This window comes from Lodderomyces elongisporus, chromosome 5 (assembly GCF_030384665.1).
Source record: "Lodderomyces elongisporus chromosome 5, complete sequence".
Taxonomy (NCBI): Eukaryota; Fungi; Ascomycota; class Pichiomycetes; order Serinales; family Debaryomycetaceae; genus Lodderomyces; species Lodderomyces elongisporus.
This window is the reverse complement of record NC_083677.1, coordinates 190,663-204,393: the sequence shown is the minus strand read 5'-3', so window position 1 is coordinate 204,393 and position 13,731 is coordinate 190,663. Positions and strand designations below refer to the sequence as shown.

Genomic DNA, 13,731 nt, shown 5'->3' with positions numbered 1-13,731 from the left:
GTGAGTAACGGAGTGTGTGTCTGTGTGGGTTAGAGATTGGATTGCATAAAATTGATTTATTCCTGATTGAGAAGATTGAACCAGCCTCCGCGTATTGAATCTATCTGCGCTTCCAATTGTATATCTGTTTATTTATTTATTTTATTATTTTTTCTTTCTTTATTATTTTTTTATTCTTTGGACTGCTCGTATTATGTAGCGCTAGAAGCGGTATTGTTATCATTAAGCAGTTACACGTTGATTCTCGGATTCCTCTCTTTAAATTTCAATTTTAACCAAAATCAGACAACATTGTTCGTTAAAGTCTCTGATTCCTGATTCCCGTGTCACCTTGTCATTTGTTTTTTTTGTCAATTTAGCACCCTTGGCCATCTAGTAGAAATTATTTTTTTTTGCCTCTCTTACAACATGAGGCACTGGTTATGCAGGGAGGTGAATCATTTTGTAGTTATTGGCCTAACAGCTTCATCGTGTAGTCATGTTAATACCAAAAGAAGTTCCTACAGCCAACCATCCATTCTGATCTACAACGTCCTACACTCAACACACTTGCTTCAAACACAACCATAACCACAACCATAACCACAACCACAACCACCATTTCCTGGCACACGTTGTGCATGTAAAACAAGCATTGTATATTCTCCAACTCTCTTTCCCAACAATTCATTGTATAATTATCTCCATATGCTCAGTATTTGTGGTTGGCCCTTTAGTCTCTTTTCGGGTCTGTCTTTGCGTCTTTGTTTTGGTTGTTTAATAATTTGTGCGCACTTCTATTTTTAACCAAAAGAAAATATGTGTACCAAAGCCGATTATTTTCGAGCTTTAAAAATGCAAATGCAAAGAAACACCCTTTCGCTTTACGCCTCCCTCTCTCTCTCTCTCTCTTTCTATTCCCACCCTCCCCCCTTTCCATCGTGTTTATTATATACATTCAACCTACAAGACCTATGCAGTACACCATTTATGGTTAGGACACAGAGATACTTTTGATGACGCAATTATATCTTACGGGAAGAATAACAAAATTAGATAAGTATGACACTATACCAATACTCAAAAGTTACTTGTACTTTTCTTTTTTTATGGCTCCTCCCCTACACCCTTGCAAAACTATAAATTGACCACCAACTTCCTCCTTTTCCACCTCACTTACTTGAAAAAAACTATCCTGTTCTCCCTAGTAACCTTTTCCTTTTATTCTTAATTTGTTTTTGTTTTTTTTTTTTTTCATTAACCAACACTTGTCACTTGGCTAGTCATAAATATACAAACAAAATGCTTTTGAAAAACTCTTTTGCAGTACTAGCACTGATATGCACATATATCAACACATCTTCAGCATGCAATCCTTTAACACAACTGGACTGCTCACCTAATCCTGCTCTTGGCGGATCGTTCCAAGAAGACTTCTCCAATGGGCTTGGCTCCTACTTTAAGAGCTTAAACAAACAAGGTACCATCGATACTGGTGACGATGGCTTGTCATTGACTTTAAAAAAGAGATTTGACAATCCTTCCATTGAGTCAGACTTCTATTTGATGTTTGGCTATGTCGAAGTTGTGCTCCAAGCAGCTGAAGGTAAAGGTATTGTCTCGTCTTTTTACTTGCAATCAGATGACTTGGACGAAATTGATATCGAACTATTTGGAGGAGACAATTACGAATGGCAATCCAATTATTTTGTTCAAGGACGCACCGAAACATACGATCGTGGTGGATATCACCAAATCTCGAACCCATTGACTTCTTACCACACATATGCCATAGACTGGACCTCTGAGAGATTAAACTGGATTGTTGATGGACAAGTCATTAGAACATTATCAAAAGACGGTCCCCAAGGATACCCACAATCTCCAATGAAGATTTTTGCCGGTATCTGGGCTGGTGGTGATTCGCTGAACCCTCCAGGAACAATTGACTGGGCTGGTGGTAACCCAGACTATAGTCAAGCCCCATTCACAATGCATATCAAATCTGTTGCCGTGGTGGATTACTCCACCGGTGACAGCTATTCTTACGGTGACCAAAGTGGCTCATGGGAAAGTATCAAGGCTGAAAATGGTGAAGTCAATGGAAGATTGAAGGAAGGACAAAGCGATGTTGATAAGTTGACTAGCGGTGGTAGTATCGAGGACAGCGCAGATGTTAAATCTAATAGTGACCTGGAAAGTAGCACTGAAGCACCTGAATCATCAACTGAATCATCAACTGAATCGTCAACTGAATCATCAACTACTTCATCAACTACTTCATCTTCATCTTCAAGCTCTTTGTCAGAGAACACAATCTCCTCGGTAGAATCAACTACTTCTACAGAGAATTCCGTTGTATCTACAGAGCAACCATCTAGTTCTTTACTTGGTGAAAGCACGCCACAGTCAACTGTTGATTCATCAACTTCAGTTGCACCAACTTTGGCCTCCTCACCATCATCACCATTATCATCATCACAAGCACAAGCACAAGCACAACAAACTACTCCTACTACATCATCAACTAAATCGTCAGAATCTCAACAACCTTCAAGCACGAGTTCAGAAGCACCAGCTATTTCATCTGCAACTTCAGAAGACTCGGGTGTTAGATTGTTGTTCAATGGTGATGGAATGTTGAGCGTAAGAACCTATTTTGCATATGTTTTGGTTTCTTCATTATTTGCATTTGCCCTTTAAGTACACAAACATCAAAAAGTTTAGATGGAGCACAATAAAAATGTGACCAAAAATAAAAGGAGTGTGTATAGTATCGCATTCGACATTCGTCTTTGTTTCTTTTTTTTTTTTTGTCCTTTATCCTTTTCTGTTAATTTTCAATATACAGTATATTAATCTTTTAAATCTGTTGGTTCTCTTGCTATTTGTAGTATGGTAGGTATATTAGTGAATCTAATTTTGTAAGTTGCAAAAAAAATAAAACAAAAAGAAGTATGGAAATAGAAAGAAATGAAACAGAGAAATAATATTTGCTCATAATATACATATACAGTACTACGGTCTTGTATGCACAACTTGCTACAGAACAATACCTTATGAAGTGATAGTGAAAGGTTTGTACAATAAATAGTCCAGTTGTTTCCTTGTTTTATTTGAAATAGTTTCAAATTTAATATGATCAGATTTGTTATTGTTACTGCTGTTGTTACTGTAATTGTATTTCTTTTTCGGTGGTTTAATTCTAAAATTAGCGATATCTTAGATCTTTTTGAGGGAAAAGGGGTAAGAGGGTAAAAAACAGGGGGGGGGGGGGGTTTCTGTTGGTAAATTTTTTGGGGTATCAAATGCAAAATGATGTTTGAATAAAGAGAGGTTTTAATCACTGGATCGTTACAGCATTGCAAATCTGCAATTCTGCAACTTTGTGGCTTGAAAATACTCTTGGGTTTTCTGTGTGGTTCAAAAAGGTGGCTGTGAGGGAGGCTGCGAATTTCGCAGTGATGGAAAAAAAAAAGGGGTGGGAGAAAAAAGGGTCTTCAGCATAACTATAGCAATTAAAAATTATTGGTACTACTTCATTCACTAAAATCAAAATATTGATCAAAAACACCCACTTTGACTTATTCTGCTGTTTTAGTAAACATATGTTACAATTCTATGAACTATAAAAGGGATTTGAACAACATCGGGTACATATTGTATATTTGTGTTTGTATATGATTTTATTTCGATCATTTTGAAAGAACAAAAAATTTTTTTTTTTGCAACGAATTAGAACAAACTCTTTTGTAAAAAAAAAAAACTTATTTTTTCAAGAACCAAAAAGAAACAAAAAACAAAAATTGTATCAAATAATTCAAAGCCAGTTTGGTAAGATTTAAAAGGTTTTTATTTGATACTAGAAACATCATGTATTATATAGAGATCAAGAGAGCTCGATGGAACATTTATCATTAGCAGGATCATATCTGGTCAAAGCAATTTTTTTCTTTCAATTATATGCTTGTACATCACATTGCATGAATATCTCTGTTAAAATTTAGGACATATAGTGTACCATGATGCACTTTTATGCAACAAGCGCTTAATAGCGCAGTTGTTTCCAAGTATACAACGACTGGATGGCCAAGCTGGTTAAGGCGTGAGACTGTTAATCTCAAGATCGTGAGTTCGATCCTCACTCTGGTCGATTTTATTTTTTTCTTACCGGTATTATTTAACATTAATTTTAATTTTTTGTCTCGTCTACATTTGTCTGTTTTTTTTTTCTACTATAACAGTTTATTCTTCAAATTAAATAGTACACACTTGACAGAATGCTTTCACACAGATAAAAAAAAAAGAAAACTTTTCACTTATTTTATTAAATTTCTTTATATTTTGTTTTTAATCTTATTTATACAAAATGAAAAAAATATGCTTATTCGCTGTTATGCATCTTTATTCTCCTCCTTCTCATCATCACCATTATTCTTTTTTTATTGGTTCAATTTCACGTAGTTTGCAGGGAACAATCCTACTTCGCCGGTCTTTTGGTGTTTACCAGACCACCAATCTTCATCGACAAAGTCAATCTCGATAATAAGGTCTCCTTCCTCGAATCCAATTTCATTATCCTCGTCTTTCTCATAATCATATTCAGCGGTAGCAGTTGCACCAGCTGATGATGCAGGTGTTTCTGCTTCTTCCTCTTCATCTTCGGGTTCCGGCTCAACTTGTCTACTTGGCAATGGAGGTTGTTCATCTTCGTCTTCGTCTTCCTCTTCGGGTTCCGGCTCAACTTGTCTGCTTGGTAATGGAGGTAAGTTACGAGCAGGTAATCTTGCTGGTTGTTCATCCTCCTCGTCCTCTTCTTCCTCCTCCTCTTCGTCATCTTGCCCAAAACCTTGACTAGAGATTGGTGGTGGAAGGTTTCTTCTAGGTGGTAACCTAGCAGGCTTTTCATCCTCATCCTCATCCTCTTCTTCGTCTTCGTCTTCGTCATCAGGATTAGTGCTTTGAGCAGGTGGAGGTGGTGGGATGTTACTTCTAGCAGGTAATCTCGCAGGTTTCTCATCTTCTTCATCATCATCATCTTCCTCCTCCTCCTCCGCTTCCTCATCATCTTCTTGATCTTGTAATTTGGCCTGTTGCTCAAATTTCTTGGCCAATTCAGAGGCATGACTTGGGTGCTCATCCGCTTGATTCAAAGTCGAACCGGAAGCATCATTATCATTGGAGTCATCTTCAGAGGACACTGTTTTGTACTTGCCCCTCTTCTCCGCCCAAATTTGTGCAGGTGTTTTTCCGTTTTCAGCACCAAAATCTTTCGAGAATCCACCCACAACTTTATCTTTTGGCTTTGAGGAACTTGGAGTCGAACCAAAGTTTGGCTTTGCCCCAAAGCTAGCTTTACCTTGACCAGCATTAGCTTTGTATCTGTCTGCAACCGAGTGGCCAACCTTTGGTTTTGGCAATGAAGTCAATCTACCATCATCATGGTGGTCATATGCTTTCAAACGCTCACTCAATGGCTTACCTGTAACATCCTCTTTTTCTTCATCATCATCACCATCAGCTTGTTTCTTTTGTCCCTTGTTTATTTGATTGTTATTGCTGTCGTTAGCTGATTTTTGTGCTTTTGGTGTCGAGCTCACTGTATCAGATTTTTGTTTCCTCAATTCATTGATATTGACCTTGGTGGGCTTGTATGTTGAAGGAACATTTTCCAAAGGTTTTTCATCGAAATCTCTCTCTTCTACATCCTGTGCATCCCCCCATCCGTCATCTCTTGCAGCTGGTGATTTTGATTTTGACACAACCGGAGTAATTGGCTTACCAGTGGATTTGGGAACAAACTCTGGTTTCTTAGTAGATGAAGAAACAGGTTTAGACACTATTGGTTTTGAGATACTAGGTGAAGCTGATTTTCTAGAGGCCGAACCACCACTAGCTTTACCACCACCTACAGTTGAGTATCTAGCTCCAGCAGCAGATGCAACCCTATTCAAAAACTCATCAACGTCCAAATCGTCTTGGTCCCTCGCCGTGATTTGAATATGGTACCCACTAAAGATTCTAGAGACATCTGCAAAATTGTTTGCAAATGACAATCTCAACTTGACAGGCGAATTATCAGGACACCAACCTAACAATATAATTTTAGAAACGTCAGAGCCAGGAACATTAACTCTTGCTAATCCAAATTGAACTTGTCCATCAGTAAAGTTCTCCACAAATTCATCCAATGAACCTGAACCAGTCTCGTCAACATCCAAAGTGGCATTCTTGTCGACCGCATAAACGACATAGGTGACATTTGGGTCACCGCGAACCAATTTGTCGTATGGCTCTTGAATCTTTTTGGAATTGGTGGAAGTATCAATCTTTTCCATATTGTCTGCTCAATAATGCACTTGCTTGTCGAATCCTTCTATCAATTGACAATGATATATGAGATTAAATACAAATAAAACTTCAAATACAAATATATGTATGTATATATATATATATATATATGTTTATAAATGTTTATATTTAGGTTTTTGGGGTTTTCGTAAATATGTTTGTGTGGATAACTTATGTATTTAAATTAATTCAACAGCGTTGTTGTAGTCTCGCAATTGCTCATGGAATTATGATCACGTTTTCATTTCGGACCATATCGTCCAAAAACGTCGCCAACTACTTTATTCAGTCCCCCATACTTCCTCACCCCTTTCTTTCTCTTTTTTTTCTTCTCCGTTTTTCTTTCTTTTCTACTTCCAACATCGCTACCATCTATTAGTTAGCCATAGAATAATTATAAATTACAACCGATTTTATGTGCGAGATTATTGAAGCATGATACATTACAAGTTGATTGATAGAGCAAAGTGATTTCGTGTTTCTCGTAAATAATATGAGTCAAACTAGGCTATCTAAAGAGTGTTAAAGAACCCCCAAAAATTTTTTTGAGGAAATATCAGTATCCAGTGATGATAGATAGAAATACCTACTTTGTTTCACGAACTAGATTTGACCAAGGCGTAAACTAGACACCACAGCATGATAAATCCAGGTGTATTATTTAGCAATCCATTGACAAAAATCTCCTGTATTGGCTTTTTGAAAAACTTATTAGCTTGCTTCTCTCCGCATATAATGTAAAATGCCAAGTTGGTGATCAGTATTCCAATAATGTAGACAGCAAAACCATAGAGAGACTCTAGTGTCATTATCCCAGCAACAACACCGAGGACAAGTGAAGTAACATCATGTACATGCTGCAATTTCTGCACATTCGTATCAATATTGGCTTGGCTGTATAACTTTTCAACAGAACTCATATGGCGTGGAAGTGACAGAATAAAAAAAAATTATGGGAAAACGGGGGATCGATGGAAGATCAACTGACTTGCGAATAAAGACAAAAAAATTATGGCGAAAACAAAAAAAAAAAAAAACTGTAGCAAAAAAAGCAAACTCAAAAGTCGTTGTATTGATGTTGATACTGAATGCTATAGTGGTGGTGACGGTGACAGCTTTTTATTGATGTTGATGTTGATGTTGATGTTGATGTTGGTACGAAAGATTCCTCTTTTTCGGATCAACTCTTTTCCTTGCTTCTTTATTTTTATCTTTATTTTTGTTTTTATATCTTATTTTTATTTTATTTTCTATTTTTCAAAAAAAAAAAAACTTAAAAAAAAAAATTGCGTTCCTGAAATATTATGAGAGGAGTCGCCTTTCCGATTAACACCTTATAACCTGGACATTTATAGCTTTTCAATTTACTATTTCACAACTCCATAAACGCTTACCTCACCTTTCACCACTCACCACCTTATTGCTCTCAAAAACCTCATTACTTCAATTTCCATTCATACTTTTCAAATGAATGAAGAACTAAAGAGGTTTTTATTATTTGCGCCTTCGCGGTATAATTACGAAGTAGATGCAAATGTAAGGAAGGAATTGCGGAAACGACTAATCTTATCAGTTAGTAAAAGCGGAGAGTATTTGGATTGGCTTTTTCCCGAGGTATCCAATTTGGAAAGAACTCTTGAAAAGGATTTTGATTGGGAATTTGCAAACTATTTGAAAACATTGAGCATCAAAAGGGATGTACAGAACACTCATGATCATTCTGCATTCCATCCAAATCAGCCATGTTCAAAAATATTTAGAAGAGGAGAGCCTATTTACAGATGTCTTACATGTGGTATTGACGAGACTTGTGCAATGTGCTCACATTGTTATCAGCCAGAGGAGCACAAGGATCATGATACATACATAGCCATATGTCTTCGAGAAAATGGTGGAGTTTGTGATTGTGGAGATCCCGAAGCCTGGAAAAGACAGGTCAAGTGTCCCTATGCCTTGACCGACTCTTTTGTAAAGGATAGAGAGATACCAAGCGAATTTAGTGAGGCAATACACGATACTCTAAGTGTTGTACTAGACTATATTATTGACGCAATGTCCAGAAGTGATACTCACCTTGCGCAAGCTCCGCATGACGAAAAAAATGCTGTCATTCGTCAAACTCAATTAAGCGCTTTCGAACCTCATGGATATGCCAGCTGCCCAGCGGAGTTTCAAGACCAAACAAATGGTAATTTCAGTCTTGTGTTGTACAATGACCAAATTCATCATTATAGAGAAGCCATTCAGCGTGTGCGACTAGCGAGTGGCAAGTTTAAAGATTTTGCCACAATGATTACCGAAAAAGTACAAAATTATGGTAGGGCGAAGGTGATAACTTCTAAAAATTTGGATCTCTTGATAGAAAGACAAAATATTTTGAACTCCACTGGTATGACATCGTGTATCAGGAGCGACAGAGACATATTTCGAGAGGATATTTGTGATGAGATGATCAATTGGTTGAATGATTATACGGAAAGTGAGTTTTTCAAAGCTAGCAAAGTAGCGAAAGATATTTTCTGCCAAACATTTTGTGAGCCATGGACTTGCGGTGTAACAAAAGAAAATGAAAGTAAAAATGAAAATGAAAATGAAAGTAAAAATGAAAGTGAAAGTAAAATTGAAAGTAAAAATGAAAATGAAAATGGAAACGAAATTGAAGATCAAGAAAAAGAAAAAGAAAAAGAAAGTGTTTTCAGCATGGAAGATGGACTAGCTTTATTACGAAAAGGAAAATTGAATAAAAACCTCAGTATACCAAATGCACGCTCTCTTCATCACCATCACCATCACCATCACCAACAGCGTCGAATGCAAGAGGATGTGAATTCTTTTAATCTGGATAAAATCTGTCCCACTTGTGAAGTTCATATCAAAGGCAATACAGATAAATATGGATCTCGCTTACAGTACATCATATATTTTGATGTTCGATTCTGGAAATCGGCGCGTATAATATTGCGAGACATGTTTTCGACCTCGTTGATCACAAACTTGGAGTTTAAGAATACTCTCTCAAGTCAATATGTCGACATATATACTGGAGTAGCCAACAATTGTATGATTGTTGACCGTGAACCAGAGCAAAATCTCATGACAACGTTATCAACCCAATTGTTTATGAGTCAAAGCAATTCAAAATCCATTATTCAGCGAGGCGATTTCATCTCCATTCTTCAATCGATTCACGCATTCCTAACCTCGAGGTTATCATCTCCAAATTCAAAACTCGAATTTGAGAGAGAGCTTTCGATGAAGGACTTGAAGAGCCGAAGATGGGGACAACTATTCTTTGACATTAGCTTTGTTATCAACAAAGGAAAGGAGCATAGAGACGTTTTGAGCAAAGAGAGTATTGCCATAATTTGTGATATTCTAGAACTTTTTCAAGGAAGACCTCCTTTGAAACGCGAGACCGAAAACCATATAGAGTACGAAAATTCAGACTATACCACCATTTTTCAATCAGTGCAGACCATCTACAAGTTTGCCGAGTTAAGTGCTGATTCAATGAACTCAGCCGAAAATACAGTATATAAAAAACATGAACGTGCACGTTCTGCAATATACGAAGTGCTCAAATACTTACGAGATTTGGACTTTGGCAAAATATCGGGCGTAAAATATGAAAACACCGATATCAATTTGACTTTTGACTTGGTTTTAAAGGAGCCAATCACTGGTATGATGATGAAGCTGTCAAAAGTCGAGTGCAACAAAGTTAGCTTTCTTCACCCATTGCATTCATTCCTCAGTTGGTTGATTGAGTATGCAAATTTTCCTACTATGGATACATTGCGAGATATTTTACAAAAAGTACAGAATGAAAATGTGGTAGGCTCATATATAAGTATTGAGAGCATAATTTTCGATTATCCAATAAAGGCGATTGTTCTTTTATCACAAATCAAAGCAGGTTTTTGGGTGCGAAACGGGTTTAGTGTTAAATCACAACTGCATTTGTACAGAAATAGTGGTATTAGGGATTATGGATATATGCGAGATTTGTATCTCATACAGATTTTATTGAATATTGCCCATCCTGAATTTGTTACCTTTTTCTTGCTCGACCGGTGGTCTTTAAATGGGGATTGGTTAATGACTTCAGTGTATGAGGAGAACATTCTTCCTTACATGCTTGAAGAATGCCTTGGTTTTTTCATCCATTTAAGTACTGAAAGTATTTTTTTGAGAGGAATTTCTGAAGATGACTTGAGAAGAACACAGATAGAACAGGAAATTATACACAACTTGTGCTTTGAGCCTCTCGGCTATAAGAAGTTATGTTCATACATACCTGAAAATATTGTTAATGACAAAAAGTTTGACATTATATTGAATGAAATAACAATTTACAAAAAACCTACCGGCTCCAATGACGCAGGCGTACTTCAGCTCAAAGATAAGTACCTTGACGAGGTCAATCCATACTATTCAAACTATACATTGAACCGACGCGAGGAGGCATTGAAATTTGTCAAAGCTAGAAAGCTTGAGAAAATAGCGAGTTCAAAAGAGAAAAAAGTACCTATTGTTATTGAACCGGTGTCTATCAAGTGCCAGATTTTAGACAATTATAGCCACGTGGTAAACTTTTCAACAACGTCATATTTTCAAAGTTTTCTTTTGAAAATTTTACTTTACGTGCAAAGAAATGATTGCGAAAAAGTTGAATCATTGTTTGAAACTGCGTTGCACTTAATAATGATTTGCAGCTTGGAAGACTTGATTGATAAGCAGCATGGCGATTTCTACACTAGATTCATTGAGTGGACTAAAGTGGAAGAAAAGCTATCTGTTTCAATTTGTCAACTTTTATACAGTTTTTTATCGAATTCTGCATATGGAGCTTTTCATGATAAAATTCGCGCAATCTTTGATCTAATTGGAAGCAAACATAGTCAGCTCCTTACTTTTATGGAGGAACTGATTCCTAATTTTGATCTGCAAAATCTACACAATGATTTGGAAAAATCATCATCAGTCAAGGATGAAGCTGCTAAGAAAAAACGTTTAGCAAAAAAGAAACAAAATCGGTTGATGGAAAAATTCAAAAAGCAGCAAGCACAATTCTTGGAAAATAATGTAAAAGGAGAGAGCCTTGATGATAACTTTGAAGACGTTGACATGGGCCAGGGAAATGATGAAAACAACGAGAAAAAGTCATGGTCGGTTCAAGAACAACACTGTATACTATGCCAAGATACCAACACCGAGAATGAAGCACTCTATGGTATGGTTGCTAATATAGCACAGGCTGCTACGTTTCGGAACGTTCCATTTGAAGATGATTATTGGTTTTTGAAAGCCTTTTCAAGTGCAGCAAACTTGAATCTGCGAGAGGACCAGTTATCGCAAGATTCCAAAACCACAAGCCATTGGCACTCATATATGTCCAAGATTAAAAATGAAAATACGTTTGGTCCTGGTTTTGACATTGCTTCGGCAGTAGATAGCAAGCTTGTATCGCTGAGCTGTGGACATGTCATGCATTTCCAATGCTATCTCAACTATGTAGCTAGCAGCCACGCACGCCTGACACAAATTACGAGAAACACGCCAGAAAACTCGCAAGAAATTTTATGTCCATTGTGCAAATCAGTCAATAATGTTTTCATTCCAATATTTGGCAAATGCAACTCTCAAAGTTTGAAGCAGTATTTGAGTAAAGAACCAACATCAATCAGCACCACCGCCTCCATGACTACTACTACTACTACTAATACTACTACTACTGATACTACAACATCAATTCCATTACTAACATCACAGTCATGCGGCAACCCTTTTGCCAACATGAACATGGAGCTGTTCATGAAACCTGAGTACCGTGATCTGTTCTTTTCTTTGTATAAACAGGACTTAAGGTTCCTTCTTGGCCCAGAGGAAGATTCCGTATGGTTTGCTTGGGAAGGTTTCGAGGGAGACAAATTCCACACGATGATGGAAGCTGTGCATTCTGCATTTAAAACCATCACATTCCCATTGATAGTGGAGCCAACCTCGCCCGAAATTCTTTCCAATACGATCAAGTCTACTGAAATTGCTTTGCGAGGTATCAATTCTCCTCATCTGTTGATAATTCATCAAATGACAAATAGCGCAACAAGTTTGCTTCAAAATATAAACAATTTAAGGTTGTCCTTAATAGATATGGCGCTAAGTGGAAGGAAACCAGTAATTGGGAAAGACCCAAGAATCATGATGATGACAACCATCCTATCCTTTACACCTGAGAATATAAATTCAACATTGACACAAGGTGATTTTTTTGAAATCTTGGTGAGTATTATACCTGCTCCATCGTTGGGGCTTTCTTTCAATTCCATATTAAGGTTCATTTTTGTTTGTCATGTTATACAGACTTTGCACATCCTTTGGAGAGAACTAGAGTCAAATTCGAGAAGGGGCCGCAAATATTCCTTTGAGGATATTCCAAGATACAAGTTTCTGACAAAACAAGATCACGATTCTGCCGGTGCATCTTTTCGTCGGTTCCAGAGCTTTGGAGGAGGAGGAGGAGGAGGAGGAGGAGTGGCACATTTCAACATCTCAGATTCCGTTATATACACCATGTTGTTGAAGGCAATTACACCATTCTTGAGGAGATCGCTTCTCTTGGCTTTTGTACAGTGTGCTAATGATGCAGAATTGGACATATTTGATAATGGCTGTGATAATGATTGTGAGAAGAATGAAGATCAAAACAACAGTGTCGCGGAAGCCGATACTCTTTGCTCCACTTTGAATTTGCCTTCCTTGAAAGAAATTTTAGTCTCGTTAAATGAAGAAAACTCTTGGGAAAATGCTTTATTCACAAATTTCATTAGTTTCTTGAACAAGAAAAATTCAGAGGTATTGTTGATCAAAAGACTTGAGTATCCTGGTATAATCAGCCTCATTGATTTACCTGAAAGATTGGATTACATATTCTCTAGGTATTATTACCTGGATAAATTTGGTAACCCTCATCGATTTATTGAGGACCCAGCCATTTGTCTCGTATGTGCCAAAGTTGTTGATCTTCAAAAGCAAGCCACTGGATGCAACGAAGGCGAATGCACCGTTCATTACCAAAAAGAGTGTAAGAGTGGGTTAGGGATTTTCTTGATCCCAAAGGATCGAACAATGTTGCTTCTACATAAAAATGGTGGTTCTTTTTACAATGCACCGTACCTAGATGACCAAGGTGAACTTCCTGACGAGAACAAGCGTACTAAGGCTTTGCATTTGATGAAACCAAGATATGAAGATTTTAATAGAAACGTTTGGTTGCTGCACAACATTCCAAATTATATTGCAAGAAACTTGGATAGTGTTTTAGACCCAGGTGGTTGGGAAACGCTATAAAACTATTATATATAAAGTCCTGAATTATTTATAATTAATATAGATTCATCT

The 13,731-nt window shown here is 37.1% G+C and overlaps 4 protein-coding genes and 1 non-coding gene across 5 annotated transcripts; 3 read left to right on the top strand and 2 right to left on the bottom strand. All coding sequences in view use genetic code 12, as the record gives it.

Annotated features, from left to right (window-relative positions):
- Positions 1-1,281: 1,281 nt before the first annotated feature.
- On the top strand, positions 1,282-2,682 carry CRH1 (transglycosylase; the record flags this gene model as incomplete). The annotated part of the gene is made up of 1 exon (XM_001524207.2): positions 1,282-2,682. One exon carries the CDS (start codon positions 1,282-1,284, stop codon positions 2,680-2,682), a length of 1,401 nt encoding a protein of 466 aa, XP_001524257.2.
- Positions 2,683-4,058: 1,376 nt separating this feature from the next.
- On the top strand, positions 4,059-4,132 carry PVL30_003954. The gene has a single exon. It is a non-coding gene; the product is annotated as a tRNA-Asn (tRNA).
- Positions 4,133-4,421: 289 nt separating this feature from the next.
- On the bottom strand, positions 4,422-6,317 carry ABP1 (actin binding protein; the record flags this gene model as incomplete). The annotated part of the gene is made up of 1 exon (XM_001524206.1): positions 4,422-6,317. One exon carries the CDS (start codon positions 6,315-6,317, stop codon positions 4,422-4,424), a length of 1,896 nt encoding a protein of 631 aa, XP_001524256.1.
- A 609-nt stretch (positions 6,318-6,926) lies between these two features.
- Positions 6,927-7,250, bottom strand: PVL30_003952 (uncharacterized protein; the record flags this gene model as incomplete). Its single annotated transcript, XM_001524205.1, has 1 exon — positions 6,927-7,250. The coding sequence occupies one exon, from the start codon at positions 7,248-7,250 to the stop codon at positions 6,927-6,929; it is 324 nt and encodes a 107-aa protein (XP_001524255.2).
- A 547-nt stretch (positions 7,251-7,797) lies between these two features.
- PVL30_003951 (uncharacterized protein) lies at positions 7,798-13,680 on the top strand (the record flags this gene model as incomplete). The annotated part of the gene is made up of 1 exon (XM_001524204.2): positions 7,798-13,680. One exon carries the CDS (start codon positions 7,798-7,800, stop codon positions 13,678-13,680), a length of 5,883 nt encoding a protein of 1,960 aa, XP_001524254.2.
- Positions 13,681-13,731: the final 51 nt, after the last annotated feature.